The following is a 15117-nucleotide window of genomic DNA, read 5'->3' as shown; positions in this document are numbered from 1 at the left end:
CATTAATTAAAACATTAAACGTTTCGGCCACAATCTGGCCATCTTCAGTAATTCCATAATATTCTTAAAACGCAGAGTTACATCTAGTTGACATTAAATTCAACCATCGTGTGTTATAATTATATAAACATTATAATTATAAATGAAAAGAAGAATTTCTGAAATAAAATAAAAGGTCAAACAAGTGTATCAATAAGCAAAGTGACACAGAAGGTTTGCCTGATGTTTATCTTCCTCTTCTTAAGAAAGATCTCTCTCTCTTTTAATAAATAATTCTAGAACTTTCTAAACTATTGACTCATATACATAAAGTGGTAAAATATATGATATGACAAATAACAACACACAATGTGACAAATTTCTATTTGTGCAAAGGATGTACTTGAGATTCGTTATTTTTTTGCTGTAAAATAGGTAATGATTCTATTCTTTTATATTCCGATTAGAAGATATTAATGATATATAAATTTGTTTTAAATTAGAATTTGGAAATTCTTGTTCTACACTTTTCGTGATATGACAATTGGCGTTGTAACATTATTGTATGAAGCATCTTCACATAGAAAAGAACACGTTTATATAATTATAACACACGACGGTTGAATTTAATGTCAACTAGATGTAACTCTGCGTTTTAAGAATATTATGGAATTACTGAAGATGACCAGATTGTGGCCGAAACATTTAATATTTTAATTAATGTAATAATAATTAAATATCAACAAACTATAATTTGTGCGGTGGTTTCTTATGCTCTTCTTTTTATACGCTTTAAAATTATAATCACGTTCGTTTTTACGATGTATTTTTACAAAAGGCTTAATGAAATTTATGAAATTTTTAAAGATTTATGACTTAATTTATATAACAGAATTTAATATCCCTCCTTGAGATTTTAATACTTAATTCATTACTATTCATTATATGTGAATGTATGCGTTAATACTTTATCGACCATATCATTTAAATGAATTAGTATTGGTTTTAGTGTTAATAAGTACACAAATATTTCGTATCTTTTCATTGTATACGTATAAGAAATAATCTTGATTATAACTGCGATATTGCATTTAGTGCGATAGTAGTCGCTGTTTACAAGGCATAATGCGATCATCGAGCCCTCCCACGTAACATACAAAATCTTATCTGTTATAGTGAATTACCGAGTCACATAACGTCAGCTCTTTAGTAGAATGTACTGGAGTGCACGGTGCACACTGAGTCTTACATCACGTGCGTAACTTGTTTCTTTTTTTTATATCTTTTGATATGGATGCTTGTCGAGATAGAAAATTCGATAATATATGTCATTTAGAGAATATGAATGAGAATGTTTTGACAATAAAAAATTTTAACACATGTGCAAACAAAACGGAAAATCATCATGACATTGACGATACGCCGCGGAAAGAAATAACTGAGTTTCTCGTTAAATATCGCGATCGCGTTTATAACATTCATAATTTCTTGAATAATCATCCTGGAGGAAAAAACACGCTTATGCGTCTCAAGGATCAAGACTTGGGTAAAGAGTTAGCAAAAAATCTTCACTCGAAGTCTGCTTACTATCTTCTCGAAGAATTCGCTGTACAACATCAAGTGAGATACAATGAATACGAAGTAAGTGATTTATAAATGAGAAATAACAAATGACATTGATATCATTAAAAAAATGTTATTATATGTATACGTTGTATTATATATTTGCACATCTGCAGTCACAGATAACTTTAAACAGTCAGATTGATAATTTATATTTCCTGTTGACAGATACAACTTTATTTTTAATTTTATATGCAGTGTGAATTTTTAAATATGTATTTATACGTATATTCGACTCCGATCCTAAAAATATACTTGTGCTCTATATATATATATATCAAATTATAAATAAAATTCAATCTAAAAATTGTTAGTTATGACAAAAAGTGATTCATCAAATTATGACGAAAATATTTTCGTAATCATAAAAAATAAAACATTCGTTATACAATATATACAATACGTAACACATGAAATTTATCTAATAGGCTTGGCTTTTATCTTCAAGTTTATCTCAATTCTACGAAACATACCATTTACTATAGATAAAAAAATTTGTATAGATAAAAAAAATTTAAGATAAGTCTATCTATATAAAATTACAGATATACAGTTTTGTAATATCATACAGTTATTTTTAAATCAATGAAAAAATGTACGCCTAGGTGCTCAAAAGGCAAAGCTAGTTGCGTGCTAATTAAATTAGTGCTTTTAGTAAATTATCGCTTAAGAAAATTATGTTTTATTTCAGAATTTGATAAACTGGGACAAGCCTATTTTATGGCAAGTAGGTTTTATGGGCGAACAATATTGGGAATGGGTAAATCTGCCAGTAAATCGGCCTATTCGATTTTTTCAATCGGATATTTTAGAGAAATTATCGATTTCGCCATGGTATATTCTGCCGATTATCTGGCTACCCATAATTTCATATTTCTTTTATATGGGTTGCGTCTTGAATGTTTCGACAAATATTGGTAATTCGTATTTTACAGTAAAAAAGTTATTAAAAATAGTAAAGTAAATAATAAAGAAATAATAAATATGTACATAAATTTTTTTACGTATATTCCATAAAGTTTGTATATTCTTTTTGTGATTATAGCACAAAATATTTTACCATCTTTCATTCTGGGAGTATTTATATGGACCATTTTAGAATATTTCTTTCATCGAAAAATATTTCACTTTAGACCACCACATAATTCGAAAGTACTGATTACATTACATTTTTTGATGCATGGAAATCATCACAAGGTAAGATTCACAAATCTATGATATATTTTAAATTAATTTTCGATTATATACAAAAGTTGTGCCAATAGGCACCGTTGGATGACCGAAGACAAGTATTCCCACCGATATTCGCTTTATTTTTGGCAGCAATTGCTTGGGAAATTTATAAAGCTATTTTTCCTATGACAATAGTTCATTTTATCGCTGCTGGCAGTACAATGGGTAAATACTTTATGTATTTAAATATTCATAAATTTTGTTATATCAGAAAATATTATAATGTAAGTTACTTAAACACCCGTGACTATTTTTACAGGTTATTTAGGTTACGATTTGATGCACTATTATTTGCACAATGGAGCACCGGTGGCAGAATCATATTTATATACAATGAAAAGAAAACATAATTATCATCACTTCGTACATCATGAACAAGGTAATTAATGCAAATTACTATTAGAATTATACAAAGAATTAATCATTATTATGTCATCTCTTACAGGATTTGGAATTACTAATGGATTATGGGATCGAATACTTAATACGGATCTAACTTTGAGAAAATTAAAAGAACCTTTAGAATGGTGAAATAGTTAAAAAAAAATACGACATTTATATTTATTGATAATATTAATTTTTTAATATTTTTATTATATGAATAATAATTTATTATTGATATAATCGTAACTGTAATTATAAGTATAGAATATTATTTTTATAATTTAAACTTAACTACATATTCAGTCGATTTAAGTACATATATCCTTGAAATTCATTAATCTTTTATAAATATATTTACGTGATTAAAGTCTTTCAAATAACAATATAAAAAACGTCACAAATAAAATATTGATAAATTTATATTTTAATAGCTTTGTATTTATTTGATTAAGTAAATGTAATATTAAATGAGGCTTTAAACTAGTTGTTGGTGTCTTAAGTACATAACTCATGGTATCTTAAATACATAATACAAGTTCATTTATCCTGTTTCAAGCCTAATATCACAAAACGTCCAAAGTTAACAGAAAATATATATCGTTATTGAGATCTCAAAGCATATTCGCATTGTGGTTTTTAGCCACGCATTAAATACATTATACCTGAGTACAAAATTCACAAGGGACTCATATTGCCACTATCTAGATCGACACTAATTAAATTTCTAAGCGAGTGCGTCACTGTACTTCGGCCTTGACAGTCTTTCTGCCCATACTTAATTGTGGAAATGTACTTTTATTAGTGGGAGGATTCAGTTTGGACGATAAATGCACGAATGCTTCAAACAGAGTAGATCTATCCATGACGTTTACCTCATAATGTTTAACCTTTTCTCTAGTGCACCAGTTAGTTGCTTTGTTCACTGTATTCTCTAAGTTATTCAATACAACATCAGTTTTGGTTGTCCGATTACCAATTACGATCACAGTTATCTCCTTCTTGTCCTTGTTCTTGTCAATATCCTTCTTTAGAGGAAAAAGCACATCTAGAGATTCAGGTTTGCCAGTATCATATACTAAGACGTAACCATCAGCGAAGCCAAGATAATGTCGTGGAAGCTGCTGATTATTTACATTACTCTGCAGAGATTCAAGCCCAGCTGTATCATAGAACCTAACCTTCTCTTTTGTGCCCCGATCAGTCTCAATGTTGGCGACATAAATGTCTTCAATTGTGGGATGAATTTCCTGCAATTAATTATTACTTCAATATCAGAGCACAGATATATTTAAATGCATAGGCAATAGATACAGGGAATAACACACACGCAATAGACTTCAACCTACCAGAAATTGCTGTGTATCGATACACGATTTCTGATATTACCTGTGTGTTATTCCTGATTTCTATTGCTTATGCTTTCCATCTGTAATAGGCTGATATAAGACTTCCATCTGATATAAGACTTTACAATCCCTAAATAGGCATGGAGAATCTCAGGGTGACATAATCTAAAATAAGTACCGTCTTTGCGTCGATATTTCCATACACGAGTTGCTCTAGCAGGGCGGTTTTGCCAACTCCTTTCATCCCACAAACGACTACCCTCGTAGTCTTCCCCATATCTAGATCTTCGTTAAGTACCAATTTCTTCGCGTAGCGATGACATTACATAGAATGATAAGACATTATCTGACACCTAACGTTCCATTCCATACGTTACCATTAGAGAGCCTACAATCAGAATGACGCCATACGGGTATCACTTGTGATTGGTTCGCCATGTTTTAGCTATTCCCTCCAGTTTTTTAAAAGCATTATTTTCTACATTTTGAATTTATGCTCAAAAAAATGCTCTAAAAAATGCTCAAAAATTGTTGACAAATTAAAAAATGATAATAAATAAATATTGTATATAAATTTGTAAAATAATAAAACTTTTTCCTATATTATTTATTATAAAATTTCATTTATTTTGTACTATTGCAATATTGTACATTTTATAATATTGCACATTACTTTATACAAAACGTTATTTATTGCACATTATTTGCGCTATTAAATGCGCTAGTTTATTATCCATTCTCTGTTCCTACATTTTAGGAGCAAAATACATCTGTAATAATATAAAAGAAATCAAAAATTCAGAAAAATATTATACATATATGTATATACCATTTCATAAAATATTATATATTAAATATCGTAATTATCATATTATTTGATTTCGACTCACAATGCAATGATTTATAATTGAAAAGATTACGGCAAAAAGAGAAAAAATTAAATTCGTAACCAATGTGATGACTATACATATACTTAGTGCCAAGACACTACCGTGTCTTCAGATATTATAATTAATCTGAGTATATTTTATATTTATATTTTATGTGTATATTTTTATTTTCATATTTTAAATATATTATTTAAAAGAATAAATTACTTTACCTCACATATATATGAATTTTTTGACGGTGTCCAATTTTTATATTTGCCATTTATACTCTTTAACCAATTCATTCGGCGTTCTGTGTCTTTCGGAATTATTTTCATAACATATCTTTCTTTTAATGAATTGTTACAAAATGGTATTGTACATCCAATCATATTTCTAAAATAATTTCGATAATTTTATTTTTATCAATGTACCTTTACGTATCTGTGTCGTTTAATGCACCTAATCCTAAAATTGACAGTCTGTTGGATAAACTGAGACCTATATCTCTTTCTCTCTCGCAGAATTTCGCTAAAATATGACATCATCTCTCGTATGGCGCCACTCTGATTATAGGCTCTCTATCCCATTCTTATTTTTATAATTATATTTACAATTTGCAATTTGAATAAAGTTGGAACTCTTCTAATTGTATAAGCAAACTACATTTAACTTAAAATTGTGAAGAAAATTTATATGAATAAAAATGAATCAACCTTAGAGGCTCTCCACCACCCCCACCAATTTTTAATGGCGGTCCTCTTTTCTTTGTAAGTATACTCCCCCGTAAAAAAACGAGTTACTAAATTTAGTCCGATTTTGCAGGTAAATATAATTTAAATTTATTTTTTAATTTTATTATAAAAATAATAAGGCTCAATAAATCAAAATAAGTAAAAAAGAAAAAGGGCTACGAGCCTAAAACATAAATTGACAAACTGTATAAATAGTTAAAAAAATTGAAATAAAACTATGTCACAAAATTAAAAACGTAAAATATAATTTGACAATCAGAAGGTGAACAAAACAAACGTTTCGATCCTTGTTGGATCATTTTCAATGTGATAAATAAATTAATGTGACAAATAAATTAACAATGGTAATTAACGGTAATTAATGGTAAATAGAGTTATAACGTAGATAAAAACATAAGAAATTAAGTAAAATTCGCATTCGGACGCAAAATTAACTATAAAACTCGCTCCAAATTGAGAGGAAATCAAACAAACGATTATAGTTGACAAAAACGTGCTCCTCCGAACCGTGTGTGTGTATAAGGACGAACATGTTTCTTATGTGTGTGTCGAAATGATGTATTATCGATTAGGCAATGCAATTGGAATCGAAATTGATCATCTTTCTAAGAAGCTAAGATATAAAGTTTTTTTAACTATTTATACAGTTTGTCAATTTATGTTTTAGGCTCGTAGCCCTTTTTCCTTTTTATTTTAATTTTATATTTCTCTTTTTTTCTTTAATTATTTTATTATATTTCGCTAAAATCATATTGCATTATTATTAGCAAAATACAATAAAATAATTAATAATTATATTGCATAACTTTTTAATATTATCTTTTATTGTAAACCTTTAATAATACAATAATAATTATTTACACAATACAATGTAAAAAATGTTCGAAATATAATAAGAATTATATTATAGGAGCACAATTAACAAAATTTAGTAATGAGGGAATATACGAAAATGTCGAAAATACATACGATAACACAAATTTTCTAAACCAATGTTTAATGAAATATTGATAAATGTGGAATGAAAATACTAACAACAATTAGATCGTACTTATTATTAATTATTAACCTGCGATTATATTATAAAACTTATTAATATCGTGATAAAAAGTCATATTTACGACAAGACTTTCATCGCATTTAAGATAATTATCCCGATAATTTGATCAAAGTCCCTCTACGTTGTGATAAGATTAGTATCCGATACAAAGAAGAAAAAAATCTTTATAGAAAAGCGAACTTGATGTATTCTCATTCCACGTCAAATTCATAAGATCCATTCGAAAAAAAAGTTAAGCAATCCGTCAAACATCAGCGGTCTTATTACGGAAGGATAATTCCAAATCTTTCAGACCACTTATGATAAAAATAATTTTGGTAGCATCTTAATTACATTTTTAATGCATTTTTAATATAATATCAAAATTTGCGAGGAAATTATATGTTCTGTCACACATTACTACAAATCATCTCTTATTAAAAATAAAAAGATAAAATGATTTCCTTATGGAATAGTGATTACGAAGGAATATATTTAATAATAATAAAATACATGCACCAATTTTTTATATGTATGAATACAAAAGTATCTCGGGTACCAACTGTCCGAGCTAAATCGAACTTGATAATAACGACATTTTAAAGAACTAAGTATGCTTTCTGAAAAATTTGTTATTATATATAAAATTTAACAATCTTTTTTTTCTGCATTTTCTCAAAATTTTAATTATTAATACCTCGCTAATATAAAAGTATCCATTCGACTTATCTCGAATTTTTTGTATCCACACATTTTTAATTAAATTCATGTAATCACGATATCATTGATAAAAGAAGGTATTTTGATAAAAAAATTATCTGAATCGACAAAAATCAAAATTTGTTAAATATAATCTCGTAATATATCTGCATATATTTTATCAGAAAAGTATATAATACACATATAAATTAATAATTAACAATATTCTGGAATGGCGGGATGTCTCCAATACCTAAAAATGATTTTAAAATAACAGTTAAAAAATTAAATATATACATTCGTAATCATATTTTTTTGTTAGAGCAATCATCGAAAAATAAGCAAATTATTTGCATAAAGCTTAAATTTATTTACTTAATAATTTGGATTTAAAAATAATCATTATATGTATATCCATACATTAATTATATAACATTAAATTCGTATTGTTATTAAGATATAGTACTATTACTAACATTATTATTACTAGTGGGAGAACATTTAACAAAACAAAAAAAGCGACGAAAATTGTATGTTAAAGTACACTACTAAATTAATTTCGTAACTTGATTTTAAAATATATAGCATATAATTGTCTGACTCATTGACAAAATTATTACTTCCAATGCAAGACGAGAAAACTCGGGATTAATTCCGATCCTGTACAAGAACTTCCAACAAGATACCAAACTAGACTTTGCGAATGGACTTTACAGAAAGCGACGAAGAATAAGTCTTCATATGATATTGTAAAAATAATTTCGACTTTCTATCGATACAAATCACGCATTCACTGCATCAACATAGCATCCACTTGACGCGAGGGACAGCGATGAGGCTTTCGTACATAATAAATTAATCATTAATATTTCACTAATTTTTTAATGTTAAAAATATAAATGTAAAAAACAAAAAAAAAGTTAATATTTAATCTATATTACCTCAGTCAAAGCTCGAATCTTTACTGACTTATTTAATAAATTAAATAAACGAAAAATTGATAATTATTTTAAACATCAAATTTTTAATTAAAAGTAACTTAAAATTATTAATGACTTTTTCATATTTACAATAAAATCCAAATTAAAAAAAATTTTTTTAATTAAACATCTATCAAATTCGTTAAATTAATAAACAATTTTTGTTATCATATGATTCATCGATTTCGTGTAATTTACATCAATCGTGTAAGTTACATCAATAAAGCAACAATAAATTTGATTTACTACGCCAAGATAAATGCTATCTGTATGGAATAGATATATTTAATATGAATATATAAACATTCCAATAAATGTATAATTTAAATTAGTAATTATTGCGGAAATTACAAAAATAAACGTGATGGCATTTACCTGGACATAGTTCACATAAATTTTATATTACGTAATATGTATTTTATATTATGTAATATTATTATACATACATTTATTTATGATAAAATTAATTACAATATTAATGCGTATACATATTTTGTATATGTATAGAATTTTATAAGATATTAAGTTCAATTTCAGGGGAGCTGAAAATTCAATGAAATTTAAAATTATATATAATACATAATCATAAAATTAAAATTATATAATATATAATCATATTTGACAATTGGGTTGTTGACAATTAAATAAAATTTAAGATTAATTTAAAATTTTATTTAATTTTTAATCTTTTCTTTGCAATTATCAGGTACATACACATGATGTCTATGTATCCTTACCTACATATTATTTAATTTATTAAGTTAGATTTATTATATAATATTTTTTTAGTTTAATTATATTTATTTTTTAAAACAAAATTTAATTATCCGATCGCGAAATCTATTTAAGTGTCATTTTATTTATAATAATTTAATTTTTCAATTTATCTACATTTATTGTCTTTACCTATATAGTCCCTACCTATCCATATACTTGTCCTACCAATCCGTATTTTCATTTATTCGTGCCTATATTCGCGTATCCTATCTCTGTCCATATATTTCTACTTCCAACGTTACTTCATTAACGTGTAACACCGCGAATATATAATACGTTAATGACTGTGTTCAGCAGAGAAAGCAGCTTTGCAGATGTTGTAAAATTCTTCAACACGATTGGTTCTTGCTTTAGATTCTTTATGAATTTAAACGAACTAATGATATTAAATCAAATTTTACAATAATTGCAAAACTGCTTTCTTTGCTGAATGCAGCAGCTAATGCATAACCATGTCCTATTGTGTATTGATAAATTCAGAGAGATTAATGCGATCGTATTAAATAAATGAGCAATAAATGATAATAATTAAAATAAAAAAATTAATAAATAACAGAACTAACGAAAGCCATTGAGGATAATGAAGTGCAACTAGAATTTGTAGATTAAAAAACCTACAAAACTTGTGCTTCATTATCTGCACTAGTTCTCATTAGCCCTGTTATTTGTTAATTATTGTATTTTAAATCAACAATATAAGAACTCGCAATTTGCGAGTAAGTTGCCCTCCCGAAGATTCAGAATTTATCTTTATATATATCTTTCAAAAAATTAGATTGGTGTTACACCAACCCACTTCATTCAGATCTTCGTCTTTTTTCTGGCCAATATTCTGGCTTAATATGCCAGAGATCGACAGCAAGGAGAAATATTCCTTTTTGCTGCCGACTAAAAGCGTAAAATTTTACGCCTTTGTATGATGCGCGAAACACGAACGCGTCGCGAAGGGGCCACCATAATAATGAAATTGATTAAATATTAATTATCAATAATAATAATTTTATTAATATATGTGTGTGAATAAATTTCGCGTTTATTTTCTATTCGAAACTAAAAATATAATTATTGACTAAAAATAAATGTAAATTTAAGAAAATCTCTATGAGGGATGTTTTCAATATTTTGATTTTATAAATCTCAAATATTATGAAATTAGATCAAATTTCTTAATATAAATTTTACACAATATAAGCAACAAAACTTCAAATTAAATATAAACCGGAAATTACTAAATCGATTACTATCCCAAAATTTAAGGCCCATGTACGTATTCTTAACGATTCGAACGATTCGTTGCTGAATCTCATCTCAAAACATGCAGAGAGATAAGAAATTCAGATAAATGATGTAAGATCCAAAAGGGAGATAATTTTCCCTTACATTAATAAATATCGTATATCGTTTATGTTTTAAATTATTAAAATCATTTTCTGTATAATTTATTATTTCAAAATTAATTTTATTTTAAAAGATGCAAAATTCCGAACGCAATTTTTTAAAATAATTTAAGACAAAATTCTTTTATTTCTTGACACAATAAACCTATATTGGATCTTACATCATGTTACTATTTTGAGTGGTATAAAATCCAGTTACTACATATGGATAAGTTATAAAAGTTTAGGCTAAAGTAGGTGCATTTAGTGCAATTTAGGTAAATTATAGTAACAATTAATAATCATAAAATATTTTTTATAAAAAAGCGAGATTAATAAATTATACGACAAATGCGCTACATTAAAATATCCGTTGTTTCATTAGTAACAAGTATGCAAATAATTAGTGTGAAGCAATACAAAGAATATCTTTGAAAACAGTATGTTATATACATATATGTGTATGTATATTATTTTTCTCTGCACCAACTTAAATAAAATTTAATCCTGAATGAATATTTAAAAATAGGATAGATAGAAAGAATAATAAAACTATACTTATTGTACTGTAACAAACACTGTTCTATATTATAATATCTATAGACAAAAAAAATTTCATTTACTCTAATTACTTTATATATATATATGTTCTTTATATTTTTTAATTTACTGTATTTCATTTATTTAAAAAATACGAATACTTCATTAATTCTTCTTTTTACTTCCAAGTGCGTTAAGACGTAATATACAAGGTGTTTGATAATTTTGTTGACAACGCTCGTAGGTACAGCGGACTAAATTGAGTCGAAAGTCTTGTATCATTTTGCAATTTTTGCAATAATTAACAAGATATTAATAATCGTTCAATATTGGTTTTCAATAAATTTTTATTCAAATACCATTAACTTTACAGAAAAACAACAAGAGACAAAAATTGTTAATTTTCTCCTTATAAAGTTCTACAATTTTTTTCAGAATTTTTTAATATCGTATTTCCTCACATGTTGGTAAAAATATTTGCCAATGTAAAAATGCAATACTAAAAAGTTGATAAAAAATTCTGAAAAAAATCTTAGAGCTCTATGAGAAGAAAACAAACAATTTTTGCTGTTTTTCTGTAAAATCGATAGTACGATCAATAGATCATCGCAATAGTAACAAGATATTAATTATTAAATAGTGCCGAAATTGAAGATCAATATTCGCAACTCTCTATTTAATAATTAATATTTTTAATAATTATTTAATAATTAATCTTGTTACTATTGCGATGATCTATTGATCGTATTATCAATTTTATTACAGAAAAACAGCAAAAATTGTTTATTTTCTTCTCGTAGAGCTCTAAGATTTTTTTCAGAATTTTTTATCAACTTTTTAGTATTACATTTTTTCATTGACAAGTATTTTTACCAACATGTGAGGAAATACGATATTAAAAAATTCTGAAAAAATTTTAGAACTTTATAAGGAGAAAATTAACAATTTTTGCCGAAATTTAAGATCAATATTCGCCACTATTTAATAATTAATATCTTGTTACTATTGCAAAATTGTAGAGGACTTTTCGACTCAGTTTAATCCGTTCTACTTGCCCACGAGCGTTATCAGTACAATTATCAAACATCCTGTATATATTTTAATGTAAAACATATTTAAAAAACCGATTACATAGAATCAACCTTTATTATATTTTTAAAATTGAATTATTTGGTATCAATCGAATTGAATTACATACAACCGAGATTAAATTACTTATTATTATATATATATTATTATGTGTGTGTGTGTGTGTGTGTGTGTGTGTGTGTGTGTGTGTATTTTATACATGTAAAATATATTCGCGTATATAATATATAATATATATTCACGTTAACATATGAATTTAGAAACAAAATTTGAGCCTTTAACATTGTAATTTTCTTGAATGAAATAATTCTATTTGACTGTTTCAGTTAAATTAATGAACGATTGGATAAGAGCAATGGCGACTCTTACGAAAGATTAAAAATTACTTAAACTGAGTGTTAATATGATATTATAAATTTTACAGTGCATATACAATAAAATAAGAAGAAGCATCCAGGATTAAATTTATCCTAATCTGTTCTAACTTATCCACTTTAAGATAATGGATGCATGGAATGCTACATATACATTTATAAAAAATATACAGGTATATTTTTTTTAAATTCATGTATATGTGCATCTGTAGATATATTAATAAAATCACCACGCATCCGTTACCTCAACAAAAACATCAATTCATCACTCACCTTCATTTGATGCGCAACAGCGGAGTTTGATCTGCATCGTCGCTACGATGATTCTGTAACAAAAAGAATATAAAATCTAAATTAAAACAAAGCAAAAAAATCAATTAATATTAAAAAAAATATGCAGTAAACGTAATTCTCTTGAAAATAATCACACAATTTTCAAAATATTTTTACAAGCATCGAATTTTTTAATTTACCATTCACTTACGTATTTATAAAAATAATTATACTCGAAAAAATGTTATATAATAGACATTACATATATAATTATATATAAACATTTTTTACATATGAAACATTTTTTCCCGGGCATTTTCTAAAAAAATCTTAAAAATACATAGATATTTATAAAATTTCAAAATAATTTTAAGATAATTCTTTTTTTTCTAATTATTACTTTTAAATCATTGTAAAATAAAGCGAATAAATAGAAAAAAGGTATTGATTTTACAATAGCAAAAAAGATATTTACAGCAAGGTTGCTCCGCCGGTGCCCGATGCCTCTCCCAGACCTCCTCCTCCTCTCAAAGTTGGGGTTGACACATCCTCTCGCACTGAACACTCGCGAAAAACACTCACGAATAATGGACTATAATCGCGCGCGGACTATAACTTGAGTCCGATTATTGAGAACGACACTCCCGAACAAACGACGCGACGCGACGAACCGGCTGCGGTTCGTTGATTTTCAAATAAAGCGGCGACGAGGGTACGTTAGCTTCCCCGATGGATTTTTATACGAAGAGAACGATTTTATTCAATATCTAAAAATTTATCTAGATATATCATTCAGATCCGAAAATTTTTAGATTTGAGAAAAACCGTTCTTTTCGTATAAATATCCTCTGGGTACCTCCCACCACGTCAAGGTGTACCCGTGAGAGGGAAAAATGTAATAGCTATTATCTATATTACTATGCAACCGGTTAACTTTTACAAACGAATATCAAATACAGTCTGCAATTCGTTATCATTGCGAAATAAATTTAGAGCAGCTAAAAGGATTGAATCTTTTATTTATAGATGATGTCTGTAAGATATGATTAAAGTCAATGAAATGGGCTATTTAATAAAAAAGAGAAATGTTTCTTTTATTATATCGATAATAATAGTTTCAAAGAATTACGTTTAATTTTTAAACGGATCATATAACGGAAGGTGCACAAAAACAAAAAAATAATGAAATTATTAAACTATATTAAATCTGAAAGCAGGAATTGCGTTATTTGCATGAGAATATTATTCATATTAACGTTTTATGATTCGTATGATACCGTTCGTACAGACAAATGCGACCGTGTCGCTCTTCTTCACATTTCTTTTTGAATATAATAATCGCAAAAAATGCTAGATAATAAGAAATGTTGTATTTTATAAATATTCATGTAATTCGAACTAGACTAGAATGATTAATTATTCATAAAGTACAACGTTTCGTATTATATTTAGCATTCTTCGCGATAAGATTTTAAAAAGTAATGTGAAAGAACCGCATGCGACGCGACTACCTATTTCTAAGAATCTCAGTAGGGGACCGCGCAGTAATTACGCGTAAACGTAAACATGACGCGCCGCTCCGTGCCACCCCGTACCATCCTCAACACCAAGGTCGCGCCAACCGTCTAACTGCCGAAATAAAACGAATATTACGAATATTACGAATAAGTAAAATAATATATTCTTCCCATTTTTAATGATTTTCGATTAATAAAACGATTATTTCTAGTTTTAACGGCGCGAGTCGTTTAATGCGATATCATAATTATATTGCGATATAC

At 27.1% G+C, this 15117-nt stretch overlaps 2 protein-coding genes across 2 annotated transcripts; one reads left to right on the top strand and one right to left on the bottom strand.

Moving 5' to 3' along the window:
• The first annotated feature begins 1146 nt into the window (after positions 1–1146).
• Positions 1147–3702, top strand: Fa2h (Fatty acid 2-hydroxylase). Its single transcript, XM_011066273.2, has 6 exons — positions 1147–1620; positions 2294–2519; positions 2648–2799; positions 2868–3000; positions 3095–3214; positions 3281–3702. The coding sequence occupies exons 1-6, from the start codon at positions 1270–1272 to the stop codon at positions 3364–3366; spliced, it is 1068 nt and encodes a 355-aa protein (XP_011064575.1). The 5' UTR covers positions 1147–1269; the 3' UTR covers positions 3367–3702.
• kappaB-Ras (NFKB inhibitor interacting Ras like 1) lies at positions 3390–4987 on the bottom strand. The gene is made up of 2 exons (XM_011066272.2): positions 4744–4987; positions 3390–4466 (listed from the first exon to the last, which is right to left on the bottom strand). Exons 1-2 carry the CDS (start codon positions 4840–4842, stop codon positions 3957–3959), a joined length of 609 nt encoding a protein of 202 aa, XP_011064574.1. The 5' UTR covers positions 4843–4987; the 3' UTR covers positions 3390–3956.
• Between the last annotated feature and the right edge of the window lie 10130 nt (positions 4988–15117).

Source organism: Acromyrmex echinatior, chromosome 14 (assembly GCF_024713525.1).
Source record: "Acromyrmex echinatior isolate Ae372 chromosome 14, ASM2471352v2, whole genome shotgun sequence".
NCBI classification, from domain to species: Eukaryota; Metazoa; Arthropoda; class Insecta; order Hymenoptera; family Formicidae; genus Acromyrmex; species Acromyrmex echinatior.
This window is presented reverse-complemented; position numbering and strand designations above follow the sequence as displayed.